The sequence below is a fragment of the Pipistrellus hanaki genome, assembly GCF_964339955.1.
Source record: "Pipistrellus hanaki genome assembly, chromosome: 4".
Lineage (NCBI taxonomy): Eukaryota > Metazoa > Chordata > Mammalia > Chiroptera > Vespertilionidae > Pipistrellus > Pipistrellus hanaki.
In genome coordinates, this window is record NC_140506.1 from 60865527 (window position 1) to 60880822 (window position 15296).

At 34.9% G+C, this 15296-nt stretch overlaps 1 protein-coding gene across 3 annotated transcripts in view; it reads left to right on the top strand.

The window, feature by feature from the left end:
* COMMD10 (COMM domain containing 10) overlaps positions 1-15296 on the top strand; it is a 104317-nt gene that overhangs the window by 23871 nt on the left and 65150 nt on the right. The window contains exon 6 of one of the 3 annotated variants that reach the window (XM_084882854.1): positions 3008-3563. The exons of the other annotated variants lie outside the window; for them this stretch is intronic. Within the exon in view, the coding sequence (XP_084738980.1) occupies positions 3008-3064 (57 nt within the window). The 3' untranslated portion in view covers positions 3065-3563. Of the gene's footprint in view, positions 1-3007; positions 3564-15296 lie in introns of those variants that run through there. 3 annotated transcript variants of the gene reach the window in all.

The window sequence follows — 15296 nt, forward strand, 5'->3', positions numbered from 1 at the left end:
TTTAAAATGTTATATATTAAGTTTTGAAAAATATTTTCTTGCAGATGATATGATATTGTATGTAGAAAACCCTAAAGATTCCACCAAAAAAACTATTAAAATTGATAAATGAATTCAGTACAAAATAAATATCCAGAAATCAGTTGCATTTATATACATCAATAATGAGCCATCAGAAAGGGAAACTAAGAAAACAACCCCATTTACAATTGCTTCAAAAAACACAATTCCTAGGAATAAATTTGACTAAGGATGTAAAAGACCTGTACTCGGAAAATTAAAAGATACTGAAGAAAGAAATTGAAGAAGATAAAAATAGGTGGCAGTCTATTCTGTGTTCATGGGATAGAAAGTATCAATATTAACATGGTTAAAATGTCCATAATACCCAAAACAATCTTTAGAGTCAATGCAGTTCCTATTTAAGATACCAATGACATATTTCATAGACCTAGAACAAATACTTGAAAAATATACATGGAACCACAAACGATCCAGAATATCCACAGCAATCTTGAGAAAGAACAAATCTTGGAGGAATCATACTACCTGATAACAAACTTTACTACAAGGCCATAGTAATCAACAGCATGGTACTGGCATAAAAACAAGCAGATAGATCAAAGGAACAGAATAGAGAGCCCAGAAATAAACCCATACCTTTATGGTCATTAATATTTGACAAAAGAGACAAGAACATACAATGGGATAAAAATAGTATAGTCTATTCAGTAAATAGTGTTGGGAAAATTGTACAGATATGTGCAAAACACTGAAACCAGACCAACTTCTTAAACCACACACAAGAAAAAATTCAAAATGGATTAAAGACTTAAATGGTATACTTAAAGCCAAAAATATACTAGAAGAAAACATAGGCAGTAAAATCGCAGATATTTCTCATAGCAATATTATTTCTCATCTGTCTGTCTCAGGCAAGGGGAAACAAAGGAAAAAATAAACAAATAGGACTACGTCAATTTAAAAAGTTTTTGCACAACAAAGGAAAACATCAACAAAATGAAAGACAATCCATTGAATGGGAGAACATGTTTGCCTAATAATACATCTGAGAAGGTTTAATATCCACAATTTATAAAGAATTTATACAATTCAATACCAAAAAACCCCTCAAACAATCCAATTACAAAATAGGTAAAGGAACTGAACAGTTTTCCAAAGAGGACATACAGGTGACTAATAGTCATATGAAAAGATGCTCAATGTCACTAATTATCAGAGAAATACCAATTAAAACCACAATGAGATATCACCTTACACCTGTCAGAATGGCTGTTATCAATAAATCAACCATCAAGTGTCCAGGATGTGGAGAAAAGGTGATGCAGATGATGTGATATTGTATATAGTAGCTACCATGCTTTCACAGTGAGTTCTTTGCCATTGGTGTTCATTGAGGTCCATGGCTAGTCCATCATCTGCATTGTGCACTGTTGGTGGTGATGCAGATTGGTGCAGTCACTGTGGAAAACAGTATGAAGCTACCTCAAAAAAATTAAAAATGAAACTGCTTTATGACCCAGCAGTTCCACTTTTGGGGCTATTACTAATTTTGGGGCAACACTAATTTGGAAGAATATATACAACCTTATATTTCAACCCTCTAAGTTTGGAGATGAGAAAATTCAGGCTCGGAGAAGTTAAGTGATTTGTTAGTTGATTATTAATTAGCACAGTCAGAGATACCTTAATTTGACACAGTGAGGGGAACATTGGATTTAAAGAGAGAATACTGATTTTAAATTCATAGATTGTGTTCAAGAATCTGAATCTTTCTGTGGAAAATTTCCTAACTTGACAAAATCCCTGCCTCTTAGGTTTATTGATAGAATTAAATGATATCATGTCTGTAAAATGATTATTACAATTCTCGCATAGTAGACACTTAATTGAATTTGAATTTGTAATGTTGTAATTTAACATTTTGTTAGGAACATAAATTACTCAGGAAGATATTTTTAGGAATGTATTATCTTGGAAGGTAGTTGAATACTGACTTGATGGCTTGTACAATAGTTTGTATTCAGTGTTATAGTATTCTACTTTGTAGCCAGGCTATTAGAATTGAGATTGAATTGTCTTAGTCATCATTTTGAACAAATCATTGTTCATTTTCTCTTAATTAGTAGAGATGATTCCTAAATGAATATGGAGGAAAAATACCACATCCTTAATTACTAGTATTTTATTGTAGGCTGCTTGAACTCTCTGTGTGATTTTTTTCCCTACCCACAGTGACCTTTCGTAGAGTATGTGCTCTGAAAGAACAAATCCACAGGGGTAGTATGGCAGTGTGCCAATTATAAATGTATTTTTCTATTATATTAAACCATATTTCATTTATATCATTATTCTCAATTATAGTACTTAGTATTTACATGATAGCTTTCAGCTACAGAGCCTAAAACTCTTTACAAATATTGAGTCCTTTGAGGCAGGAACACTATAATCATTCTTTTTGTTAAGAGAGGAGGAAAACAGTATTATTTAATTATTAATGCTATAATGTGAGAAGAAATAAGTTGTAATTATAAGAGGGTCTCATTTTAAATTGAGAAACAAAGTTCTGCCTCATGTGAATATTGCTCAAATTTTCAACCCTATTTTAATTTGGTTATTTGCTCTACTTTTCGACTGATTGTAATGTACATTGACTTATTTTGATGCTAAAGTACAAGCAAATATGAAAATTGTAAGCATGCATCTAGACTGGTTTGATTTAAATTTATCAAGCCTTTTTTTGCTATATATAGATACATAAAAGGATTTATAGATTTCTTGGCTTTGAGAATGGATATTGGGTATTCATTTATGCAAAAGTTACATAAAAGTCACCTCCTCCAATATTTTAGGTTGGCATGCTAACGACTATTTAATAATAAGACTGCTGCTACATAATAGTGTATTTATGCTTCTCTTTGATGATTTACATGTCTTTTAAGAATAAAGTACTACCTAATCCTATATATTTTGCTCTTTCTTATAGGTGGTGATCTTTGGAGATGGGGAGACATTGAATAGGTTAAGATACAGAAAAATCTAAGAATACAATTAAAACTGGGGCCTAATTAATAGTAATTCAGAAAAATAGATACCCATTTCTCATAAAATTTTGCTAAGAAGTAAACCTGTAAATTGCCTTTCTATTTGGAGGCTGAGGGAACATCTAAGTCCTTCATAGTATTATATAAAATTTGTAGGTGATTGAGAGATCTCACTGTGTCTATGTAAGTGCTGCCACCTTTTCCTGAATTCTAGTCAGGCTGGATGGGTGGAGCTTATCAAAGCTGAGTTTCTCAATAGTTGCAGTGGACAAACAGTAACCACTATACCTGATAGTATCACATTCAAACCATCAAGAAGATACGATGATATATATATAACATTTATTGACCACTTATTATGTGCCAGGTATTATTTTATGTACTTTTATGCTTTGTCTCATTGGACCCTTGAAATTAATAAGCAGTGAGTCATGTTTTTTATTGTCTCAGAGGGCTGAAAATTAGGTACAACTTAATAAAGTAGCCATGATGCTTTCACAGCGAGTTCTTTGCCATTGGTCTTCATTGAGGTCCATGGCTAGTCCAGTAAACCCTATTCTCACAATCTATATGGTTTTATCTTGCTCTTAAAAATTTTGTTTTTATGGCTGTGAAACTCTCTTGAGAGTAAGTTATTTATTTCAGTTTCCCAGATGTGAGGAGTGAGAGCATGAGCTTGATAGAAGATTGGACTGAGAATTGTTCTTGTTTGTTTGTTTATTTTTCCTGGTGCGGCTAAGTGTTGAAGTACTTATAGTCCTGCAGAATCAGAGAATTTCTAGTAGTAGAATAGAGTCTATACTGTATTTTTTAAGAGAGTACTCAACTGAAGTGTGAATATGCAATAGGTCAGCTGAGATATTGGTTGACCTCTTAAGCCCTTGGGGCAAACAAACTGTGTTGGGGGAACTGGAGTCCCCAGTCAGTCACCTATCCTCAAGGTCTCCCATGGTTGTCATTCTTGTAGGCTCTACTTATACTGTTTTATATGGTAGGAGCTTGCCTTTATTTATATCAGCAGTATTACTCATCTATTAATTTTTCTCCATTTTAGGTTATTAAAACATTCATTAATATAAGAGAAGTTATAAAAATTATCTTAACAAATTAAGGCTCTAAATTTTTTTAGAACAACTCTAACATTTAATTTATTATACTTTAAAAGATCTGGCTGAAGATTAGCATGGTTTTCTTTTTCCCCCTCCATATTAATATTGTTGTAGAAAGGGTTTAGACTTTGTTACTAAGTAGTTATGTATCCTGGGACAAAGCATTTCATCTTTCTGATCTTAGTGCTTTCGTGTACAAAATAAAGGGATTGAGTTAAGTGATTTCAATTTTTAACCAAAGTTACTTTTAGGAATATATCTACTTACCAAAAATAGTCACTGACTTTATTTTTAAATATTTGGACTAAGTTCTGTAGAAATTTCCTCTGGATTGTTTTATCAGCATGCAGAATCAATAATTTCAATATAAAGTCAGCATGATATCATGATCTAAAAGCAGTTCATGAAATTTGCTTACTGCAATTTTATCCAAATGTGTAAGTGACCTTGAAAACATTAAAAAAAGTAATACCAGTCACAGTGGGGTCTTGTGAAAGAAGTGTCAGTAAACTGAACTTAATTTGAAATTACAATTGTCACTTGGTCAAGAAAAGCATTTAATGTGGCATTTACCTCAGTTGAAAATAACATAAGCAACTAATTGGATTTTTAAAACATTATTGATGACTTTGCTTTCATTAAAGCCAGGTAAGTAAAATTATAACAAGTTCTATTGTAGATTTAATAAATATTTAAACTTAAAGTGTTGTGAGTTTTAAATTTTCAATGTATGTTCTGAAAAATATTAACCACTAAATATACATGAAACATGTGAACAGGGGCACCCATTTTTCCTTTTGCCTCCAGGTCCAGGAACTGATAAAAGCTTTACAATAATGTATTTCAGTTTCTCTCCTCCATGCCTTTTGCTGTTGTTTTTATACATTGTCTTATATATTTTATAAATGCCACACTATATCATTATTTTTGCTTAAGCAGATAATTATCATTTAAAGAGATAAAATTAAAGTCCCAAGTCAGTTGGCTTAAACTATGGAGAGTTATCTGGGTGGGCCAGGCTCAATCAGGTGTGATCTTTAAAAACAAAAAGTATTCCCTGATGGTAGCGGAAGAAAAAGTGAGAAAGATTCAAAATGTGCCAAGGACTCCATATGCTTCTGGTTTGAAGATGGAGAAACTGGTGAGAAAGAATGAGGGCAACCCCCAGGAACAGAGCGTGGCTCATGTTGACAGCAAGGAAACAGATCATCAGAGGCAGGAATCAGAATCTGCCACCAACCTCCTAGCAGCTCTTTCCCAGAGCCTGCATGTAAGAGCCCAGCCTGACTGACACCTGATTGTACCCCTGTGAGTCCCACAGCAGAGAGGCCAGCCAGGCCTGTTGGAACTCCTGACTTACAGAACTCTGAATTAATAATTGGATGTTGTAAGGCACCAAGTTTGTGGTAATTGTTTATGTAGCAGTTGAGAACTAATATACTTTATAAGACCTTTTGTTAATCTAAACATTTCTATGAAGTTCTGTTAGATTTTTTAAAGTCTTAACATATGTTCTTAAGATCTCTGGATTTGATTTTTTACCTGGAAGCCACTTGTTATTTGAGAATAATTTTGTCATCTGGAGGTGCTTGTTACTTCACATTGTTATTGTTTAACCCAGCAAGTCCTTAGTTCTTGAGATTTAACAGTTCGTCCTTTAGCTCATATGTTTCCTCTCATGTTATCTTACGCAGCCAGAAGAAATCCAATGACACTTTTGGTCAATGATTTCATTGGGAACATTTTCTATTTAAAATTTTTCTGCTAGTATCAGTGTTTCCAAGTGTCCTCCCAAAATAAAACAAGGATCCCCTTTCCTGCAGCTTCCAATCACATTTCCTTACTTTCTTTTAAACCCTCACCAACAACTCCTTCCTGAGCCTCATAGGCTTCTACCAACACTATCCTCAATGCCCTTAGGGTTTTAACTAATAGTCTACACCTGGTTCTAATGCCAATGGCATCTAAATTCTAAGAATGAGCATCCTAAGACAGAAGTGCATGGAGTTTTATGACCTAGCCTCGGAAGTCCCACAGCATACTTTTTGTTGTTTTCTATTGGGTGGCGCAATCACAAAGGCCTGCCAGGTTCAAGGGGGAAGGTTCTTGATCCCACTTTTCAATGGAGAAATGTTAAATTCATATTGTAAGAGGGGTGTGTGGGATAAAAGATATTGTCTATACTTGGAGAATTACCTATGCCACAGTCTTCAACATTTTGGCTTGTATTTTAAAATTGCATTTTGTCTGATTTGTAATCCCTTTCAAAATATAATGCTGCTAATCTGTAGCTCATTTTCACAGTTATAGATTCATAGGAAAATTTATAGTTTTATTTATATCTAGAGGCCCAGTGCACGAAAATTCATGCAAGAGTAGGCCTTCTTTCCCCTGGCTGCCGGCGCCGGCTTCTCTCTGGCACCCAGACCTGGGCTTCGCTCTGGCCGCTGCTGGCAGACACCTAGGACTCGAGCTGCTTCCCTCCGGCCCCTGCCTACAGGCACTTGGGACCGGGGCTGCTTCGCTCTGGCCCCGGCTTCATCCGGAAGGACATCTGGAATGATGCCTGGAAGGATCTTTGGTCTAATTAGCATATTACTCTTTTATTATTATAGTCTTATAGTATATCCAGTACTAACATCTGCTCACTGGTACATTCTAAATTCAAGTGAAGTTGTTATGTGCTAATTCAAGCTGAATTTTTTTTCCTTATTTAATATGTTTACAGTTTTATTATTATGTTTTTAAAAATTGATTTTTAGAGAAAGGAAGGGAGAGGGAGAGAGAGAGAAATGTTTATGTGAGAGAGAAACATCAGTCGCCTCCCACTCTCACCTCTACCCAGGATTAAGCCCACAACCTGGGCACTTGTCCTGATCAGGAATCAAACTGGCGACCTTTTGGTGCATGGGATGACACTCAACCACTGAGCCACACTGGCCTGGGCAAATGAGTTTACAGATTTAAAGAAAAGTGTTCTCTTAACTGAATCAATCTGTAACTCTTTTATGCTTTGTGTTATAGATTGCAAAACCTGTAGCAGTAGAATATGAAAAAATGGACAAATACGGGTTATATTAATGATGATTTTTCAGCATTTATTTTATAGTGGTATCTTTTCTTAAAAGAGAAAGTTCTAAAGGAAGCTAGGTAGTATAGCATATTGTCACCTTGTGTATACATGTCTCTTACCACATATATCAAGTTGATAGTCAGCTGGGATACAGCACTGAAGCCTTGAGAGAGGTCAGATCTGTGAGCTCTTCATTTTGGGGTTTCTCTGGCAGAAAGGGACTAGGTCTTCTGCTGTCAGCTATAGTGGGGCCAGGAGGGAATTCTACTTAAATATTTCCCATCACAGTAAAATTTTGATTTCTGAAGAGCAACTAGATAAATGATGGAGGAATATTTTATCAGGACTTTTTGAATGCTATTGAACACACACCTTAATTTTTATTGCCCCTAATGAGAGACAGTGGCAGTTCATTTCATAATATAGTACCTGCTACATTTTATTGAATGGCTAAACAAAAAGGAAATTATTTTTCTCTCTCTTAAACAGGCTAACAGAATAAATCAGTGTTGTTTTGATTACATGCTTTGAACAAAATCTCAGCACAGCATATCATTTTAAAGAAAAATATTTTGAATCTGGACATATTTAGTTCTTTGTCTGACCTGTGGTCTCACTTATTCACATCTCTTTCACATGCTAAATTATGTATATACAGAAAAGTACAGAAAACACAGATCAGTTAATCACAAAACCAATATCTGTGTAACTACCACCCAGCTCAAGATGTAAAATATTACCAGAATGCCAGAAGTCTCCATGGCGTCTTCTAAATAACTTTCCCATCTCTTCCCTTTCACGTAATCTGCTTTCTATGGTAATATTTTCTTGTTTTTCTTATATTTTTACCCCAAGTCTTACATTGCTAATCACTACATTTTAGTTTTGATTTTTATTTTTAACTGTATTTTAAAAGGAATCCTATTGATTATGTTCTTAGGTTTCTGGTTTCTTCAAAATTTTATTTGTGACACTCATCCTTATTATGTTTAACTATGGTTTGTCCATTTTTATGGCTCTGTAGTATTTTATTATATAATCAGATCACATTTTATTCATAATAATGTTGATAGGCATTGGAATTGTTTCCAGTTTTTAACTAACATGAGCACATTCTTCTACATGCGTCTTGCTACAGATGATTACCTATTCCTTTTGGGTGTCTGCCTGAGAGTGGAATTACTGGGTATCACATTATGCCAAATGCCATGCTTAAATCATTTTGAGATGTACCTCTTTCTCTAGACTGACTTTGTGTGTGTCAGATTACTGTGAAGCAATTCCTTTAAGGCTGTAAAAGGCCTTTTATTTAAATGAGAAGGTCTAACAGGTCCCTCCATGTTTCTTTTAGTGGCATTATCTAAGAGTTTTCATATACTCCCTTTACATGCCCTTGACAGGACCCGGGTTCGAGTCCTGTCAAGGGCATGTACCTTGGTTGCAGGCATATCCCCAGTAGGGGGTGTGCAAGAGGCAGCTGATTGATGACTCTCTCTCATCGATGTTTCTAGCTCTCTATCTCTCTCCCTTCCTCTCTGTACAAAAATCAATAAAATATATATTAAAAAAAAAAAATGAACAGGCCACACGACACAGGTGTCAAGAAGATAAGGACCTGAAGTCGCTGGGGCCGTGAAGATGTTTTGCTCAGACGTTGGGGGTGGGGGAGGGGGGTGGAGGGTAAGAATGTAGTTTAGTGATAAGTTCTAGAACAATGTTTGCTGTGAATTTAAACGTGGGTTCTGTAAATAATGCTCTCCGGGTGCTTAAGGGAAGAAAACTTTAAAAATTAAAAAAAAAAAAGAATAGGCCAGATTCAAGGAGTATGGAAATAGCTCCTAATTATTGATGGAAGATGCTACTGAGTCATTTCAGAGGTAATGTCTTTAATAAAAGGTGGAGAATTGAAGTCACTTATACCTTCTATTAAAAAATATATATATAAACCTATATTATGTATACGTTTAATTTTAAAGCAGTTGTATAGTTTACACACACCAAGTATATAAAAGTTGATTGTTTCACGCTGTTACCAGAACTTAGTAATGTCTTTTTAGTTTTAGCTATTTTGATGAGTGTCCAGTGGTATTTTATTGCAGTTTTAATATTTATTTTCTTAATTGCTAATAAGATGAATTATTTTATCTTAAAAAAAAAAAAAGACCATTTAAATATTTACTGTTTTTAAGGAGGAAGTCAGGAATGCCTCCAAAGGCCAAGTTTCTCAAAAGCTGCTCCTGGATCCTGAACTACAAATCATTACTTTGTTGTGAGCCTGTGAGAGCCTACATGACCCCAGTGCCTTCAAACAAATATGTTTTCATGTTTGTTTTTAATTATTGTCAAGTTTTTCTAGTTGATCTTTAGTAGAAGAGTTTGTGTTAGTGTGCTATTCCTGGAAGTGGAATAATTTATCTCTATGTTTGTAGTTTGATTTTCATGAATCTGACAGATTTAGGGATAACCATTTAAAGCTTTAAGAATTAATGTACATTATGAAAAGACTTTTGTAAATGAGTTTCATTTATTATGCAGACAGTGTTGTTTTTCCTGAGGTCTGATTATTTGTTGGCAAACAAATTTGTTGTGTTTGACAGGTAACAGGTGCTAACATCTTTGCAATCTTGTCACAGGGAATAGAGGGTCTAGGTCACCATGTTCATTAATTAAGTCCAGGAAATTTTATTTCTCTTGTGGCTAATCATTTACATGAAATTTTCATCTGTGCTTTTAATCTCCCTGCTTCTACCTTTGTTCTCTGTAGCTTACACAATAGTCATAGTTTTAGACATAATTCAGATTATGTTATTTCTCTACTCAGTATCCTTTAAGGGTTTCCCTTATAATTCAAACTGAAACCCAAAGGCCTTAACATAGCATATGAGATCCTATGAGATATAAAACCTGTGCTGCCTGTTTAACTCATCTGTTTCCTGACCTCACCCTCCACCCCCACCAAGCTCCCACCTTCCCTGACCCTCATCCCCGCTCACTGTTCTTTAACCATGGAATTCACCTTGTTATTCCTGGAAACATGCTTCTTCTTCATGGCCTTTGCATCCTCTTCTCGAATGCATCTTCCCTTCATATCCACATGAATTGCTACTTTCTCTCCATTAGGTCAAATAACTCATCAAAGAAAAGCTTTCCCTGAATACATTATAAATAACTGCCACAAACACTTTGACTTCTTATCCGTCTTAACTTATTTTATTTTTCTCCAGAGAAATATCATCCTTTAACATACTATGTATTAGTATGTTTACTTGTTTAATTTTTGTTTCCCTCTCCTAGAATGTAAACTCCAGGAGAATGGGATATACCTAAAACAGTTCCTGGCAAATGGTAGACCTTCAATTGTTATTATATTTTTAATGAACGTGTCTGTGGCTACTGCAATATTTTTATTTCACACTTACTGACTGTTCTAAAATGCTGAGTCAAATAGCTAAGTTGAACAACAGTAGAACATAGGAACTTTCACTAGAACGCAGGACTGAGACCTTTCTGACATAGTAGAAGAACAGCTTTGAGCCCTGAGCATGACTGGCCATAGTGATAATGTTACAGAGTTCTCTTCATGCAGTGACAACGATTTTAAAAACTAATAAACCCCAAATTAGGAATAGATTATAGAGGGAAGAGGTTTTTTTCTAGATCTTAATCTTTATAAGGATTTAAAAATAATACATGATTTTAATTTAGTATTGATAAGAAAACTGGCTGTAAAGACAAATATATTATTGAATAAAATGTCTACTTAATGGAAATACTCAAATTTGGCATCTTGACAAATCCAACATGTTGACTGTTAATAAATGGATTTGGGGATAAATATAAGGTTTAATAAATTTAATACTTAAAATAGTAATATCAAAATTATAGAGGATAGTTTTCTAATTCTCTTTTCCTGTACCTTATTTCCCTTGTCCTTCCACCAATACAAAAATCTCAGAATGAGGTGGTAGATATCAGTTGTAATTTTTAAAAATATAGTATATTGATTTCAGAGAGGAAGGGAGAGGAAGAGAGAGACAAAAATATCAATGATGAGAATCATTGATTGGCTGCCTATTGCACGACCCCCACTGGCGATGGAGCCCACAACTCTGGGCATTTGCCCTTGACCAGAATCGAACCTGGGACCCCTTGGTCCGCAGGCCAATGCTCTAACCACTGAGCCAAACCAGCCAAGGCTATGAGTTGTATTTTTATGAGTTACACCAAACTTTTTGTATTCTTTGTTACATATCTATTTGAGTACCAGTGGTACAAAGGAAGACCATAATAATCATTGCTAGAATAGGGCCAAATATATATCTCAGAGACAACAGCTGCTGTCTACTGACTGTTTAATGTGTGCCAGTGCCTAAAATATGTTATCTAATTTATTCTTCACAATAGCTCTGTGAAATAGATAGTATTTATTATCTCCATTCTATAAATGAAGAGACTGAGCAAAACCATATGGCTAGTGAGTAACTTGAACACAAGTCTGTTTGACTCCAATGTAATAAAGCATTCAAAGAATAACTCTCCTGATTTAGAGATAAAATTATTTCAGCAATTGATTTTCTATGTAAAATAAGAGAAAATTTCTGTTTTGTTCACCAAGAAATAATCATACTTATTAAAGCACAGTGCCAGACACATAATAGCATTTAGTAAGTACTTATTGAATAATGAATGAATGAATGAGTGAATATGGACTTTACATTCAGTTTTGGATTTCTAGAAAGCTGATAGTCTAGAGAGCAGTTCATTTATGGTGCCTGAAGAGATTTCTCTGCCATCATTGTGTTCAGGTATTGTACAGAAGCAGAGCTATACCTAAAAAGTATTAGTGCCAGTCAAAAATGGTGTTAAACATTTTTGAGATTATGTGTTTCCATGCATTACAGAGGTTGCTGACATCATTTTAAGGGAAATATAAATTTCTTTTAGAATTTGTGTGGATTTTAATTATTTTGTTTAGTTTCCTGTGTTGTTCTTAAATTCCTTATATTAAAGAGGATTGAGTTTATGATGCTTTTGAAATAAGTACTATCAATGACTATCGAAAGAAATTTTATGGATGATAGATGAGTTATCTCACGACATCTTTTTACTTGGTTTTATTTCTGGAAATGTAGTAGATATAATTATTACTGTAGTCAGATGTCAAAAAATGGCAGTCATTTCTATTTGATTCAGAGTTCTATATTTTTCAACTCTCTATATTTTTCAAATCTAGCATGTCAGTTCTTTTGTATTCACTCCCTAATTATAAACCCACCAGAGGCCTGATGCACAGGCACTAGTGGGGTCCCTTGTTCTAGCCTGTGGGGATCAGGACAAAGCCGGCTTTCCGACATACTCCAAGGGGTCCCGGATTGCTAGAGGGCACAGGCTAGGCTGAGGGAACCACCTGTGTGCGAATCCATGCCCCAGGGCTCTAGTATGCATATAAAATCTTTGGTTAATCTCTTCCTGCCATCCTCTCACTCCCTTTTCCTTTGCGATTCATCAGTTTGTTCCATGTTTCCATGCCTGTGGTTTTCACTCTTGCATTGAGCGTCTGCCCCCAGGTGGTCAGTGCACATCATAGCTACCAGTCTGCTCGTCGCTTAGGCTTTTATATATATAGATATTTCTTTATTGTTCTTAATTCTTTTTTTGAAGCTTTTGATTAAAATAAACTTTTCTCTAAAATAATTTGATTTAACTTGAGCTCTTTTTTTTTCATGATCCTGTTATTTGGTGATTATTTTTTCAAATATTTATTTTCTATACCTTTATTACTTTATGTAGATACATTCTAGTGGTTGCAGTTTCATCTCCAGCCAACCTCTCTGGGTTAATAAAACTGGTTTTTACTAATTCCTAGGATAGAATCTCATGAATCAGGTAGATATGGAATTAGGACATTGTGAACACTAAAGAAGTAACATTGGCTTTTACTCTAGCAGCAGTTGCAAGCATTATTATTTACCCCTATCCCATCCAATAAAAAACAACAACTCAGACTGAGCAGAGAGATCTGTTAGAGTACTTTGTTATGCACTATTACAGCAAAACAGTTACAATTCTTGAGAGTTAAGCTATTTTTAATGTTATGTATGAGACAACATTTTATGGGAGTTTACCCAGAGAATTTTGTATATAAATGGTAAAAGAGGAACAATATAACATTTATGAACTTGGAGGCAATGGAATATAATGGACTTTTGGGCTTTGGTGTATGGCAGTGTTCGGCAAACTCATTAGTCAACAAAGCCAAATATCAACAGTACAACAATTGAAATTTCTTTTGAGATCTGAAAACCGACTTCTGTGTATAGGTCACGAAGTTTCATTCACACTGTATGTAACTGTAGACTTGACCTCTCTGGACCCCAGCTTCCTGTTTTGCAAAATAGAAATGTGATTTCTTGACAAGAATTTTGAGAGAATTTAATGAAATTATATACAAAATGTCTAATCAGACTTTTGATCCATATAGATTTTTCTCCAAAAATGAGTAAATTCTATTTCTAAGTATAGAAAGGGAGCCCTAACTGGTGTGGCTCATTGGACGCTTATAGACGGAAGGGTCCCAAGTTCTATTCCAGTCAAGGGCATGTATTTTGGTTGAGGGCATATCCCCAGTGGGGAGTGTGCAGGAGGCAGCTGATCCGTTGTTTCTAACTATCACTCTCCCTTATTCTCTATAAAAAAAAAAAAAAAAAAAATCAATTTTTTTTTTTTTTTTTTTTTTAAGTATAGAAAGGGAGGTGTGAGAAATTTCTTCATAAATTGCTAGAGCTTTGGGTGCATAGGTCTCTGTATTGCCTCATCCTAAGTGATCTGTATTGATTCCAACAAGGATATGTGTTTTAAGGAGGTGTGAAATTTTCACTTTTTTGTATACTTAGAACAAAAGGTTACTTTTGACTCTGTGTTCCTAGGTGGCTACTAAATATAAGGGTATGGAAGGCAGAAGGTGAGCAAAGGGAGTTTAACAGACCCCTTTCTGGTCCTACGTCCAGCAGAGCAGTATACTTTTCTGTTTTATCTTTTGTTTTTCCATGGAGTATATTCATTGAACAAAAGAGTCTGTATCTTTTAAAAAGGTTTGAAAAACTAAAAGCAAGCTTATCCACTCTATTTCTTGACTTCCTTTTCTCTTTTCTCTCTTTTTAAATTATTTTAAAAAATTTTTTTTTATTGATTTCAGAGAGAGGAAGAGAGAGGGAAAGAGAGAAAAATCAATGATGAAAGATAATTACCCATTGGCTGCCTCCTACACACCCCCTACTGGGCATGTGACTGGGAATTGAACAGTGACCTTCTGGTTCATGGGTCATCTGAGCCACATGGCCAGACTTCTTTCTTTTTAAAAAGTTAAATATTTTGGGTGACATTGATTAATAACATGTAAGTTTCAGGCATACAATTCAATAATGCACCTCTTATATACTGTATCATGTACTTACCACGCAAAGTCTAGTTTCCTTCTGTCACTATATGTTCAGCCTCCTTTACTCTCTTAGTCCTCCTCCACCTCCCTTCCCCTTTGGTAACCACCATACTGTTGTCTATGTCTATGAGTTTATTTATTTGGTTGTTTTGGCCATTTGTTCTCATGTTTCACTCTGCTTTTTCCTTGGCCTTTCAAGTCTGTGGGGATGATTGGGAGCACTGGGAATGGAGGAGTTCCGTGCCCTCTTGTTGATAAGAGTTCTTGGCCAATAGAGCATCATAAAAGGATAAGGGTCTTATACAAAAAGAATACTCATGGTGGAAAAATTCCTTGACCTGCTTAGCCCTAGCACTGATCTCTATCTACAAAAAGGCACATATTGAACCATCATCAAAAAGTTTCCAACTTTGGAATAATAAACAGGCATCTTTCCTCTGATTATGTTCTTCTATTTTGTTTTATTGAGATCTCTTTAGTTGACCCTGTTTTCATTTTCTCCTATATTATTCCTAGACTCTGATTCATCATTTGATGAATCTTTTCAGTGTCTTGAGGCATTTTCCCCATTAGTCTACCCTAATTCACCAGCAAGAACTCTTGCTCTGAAT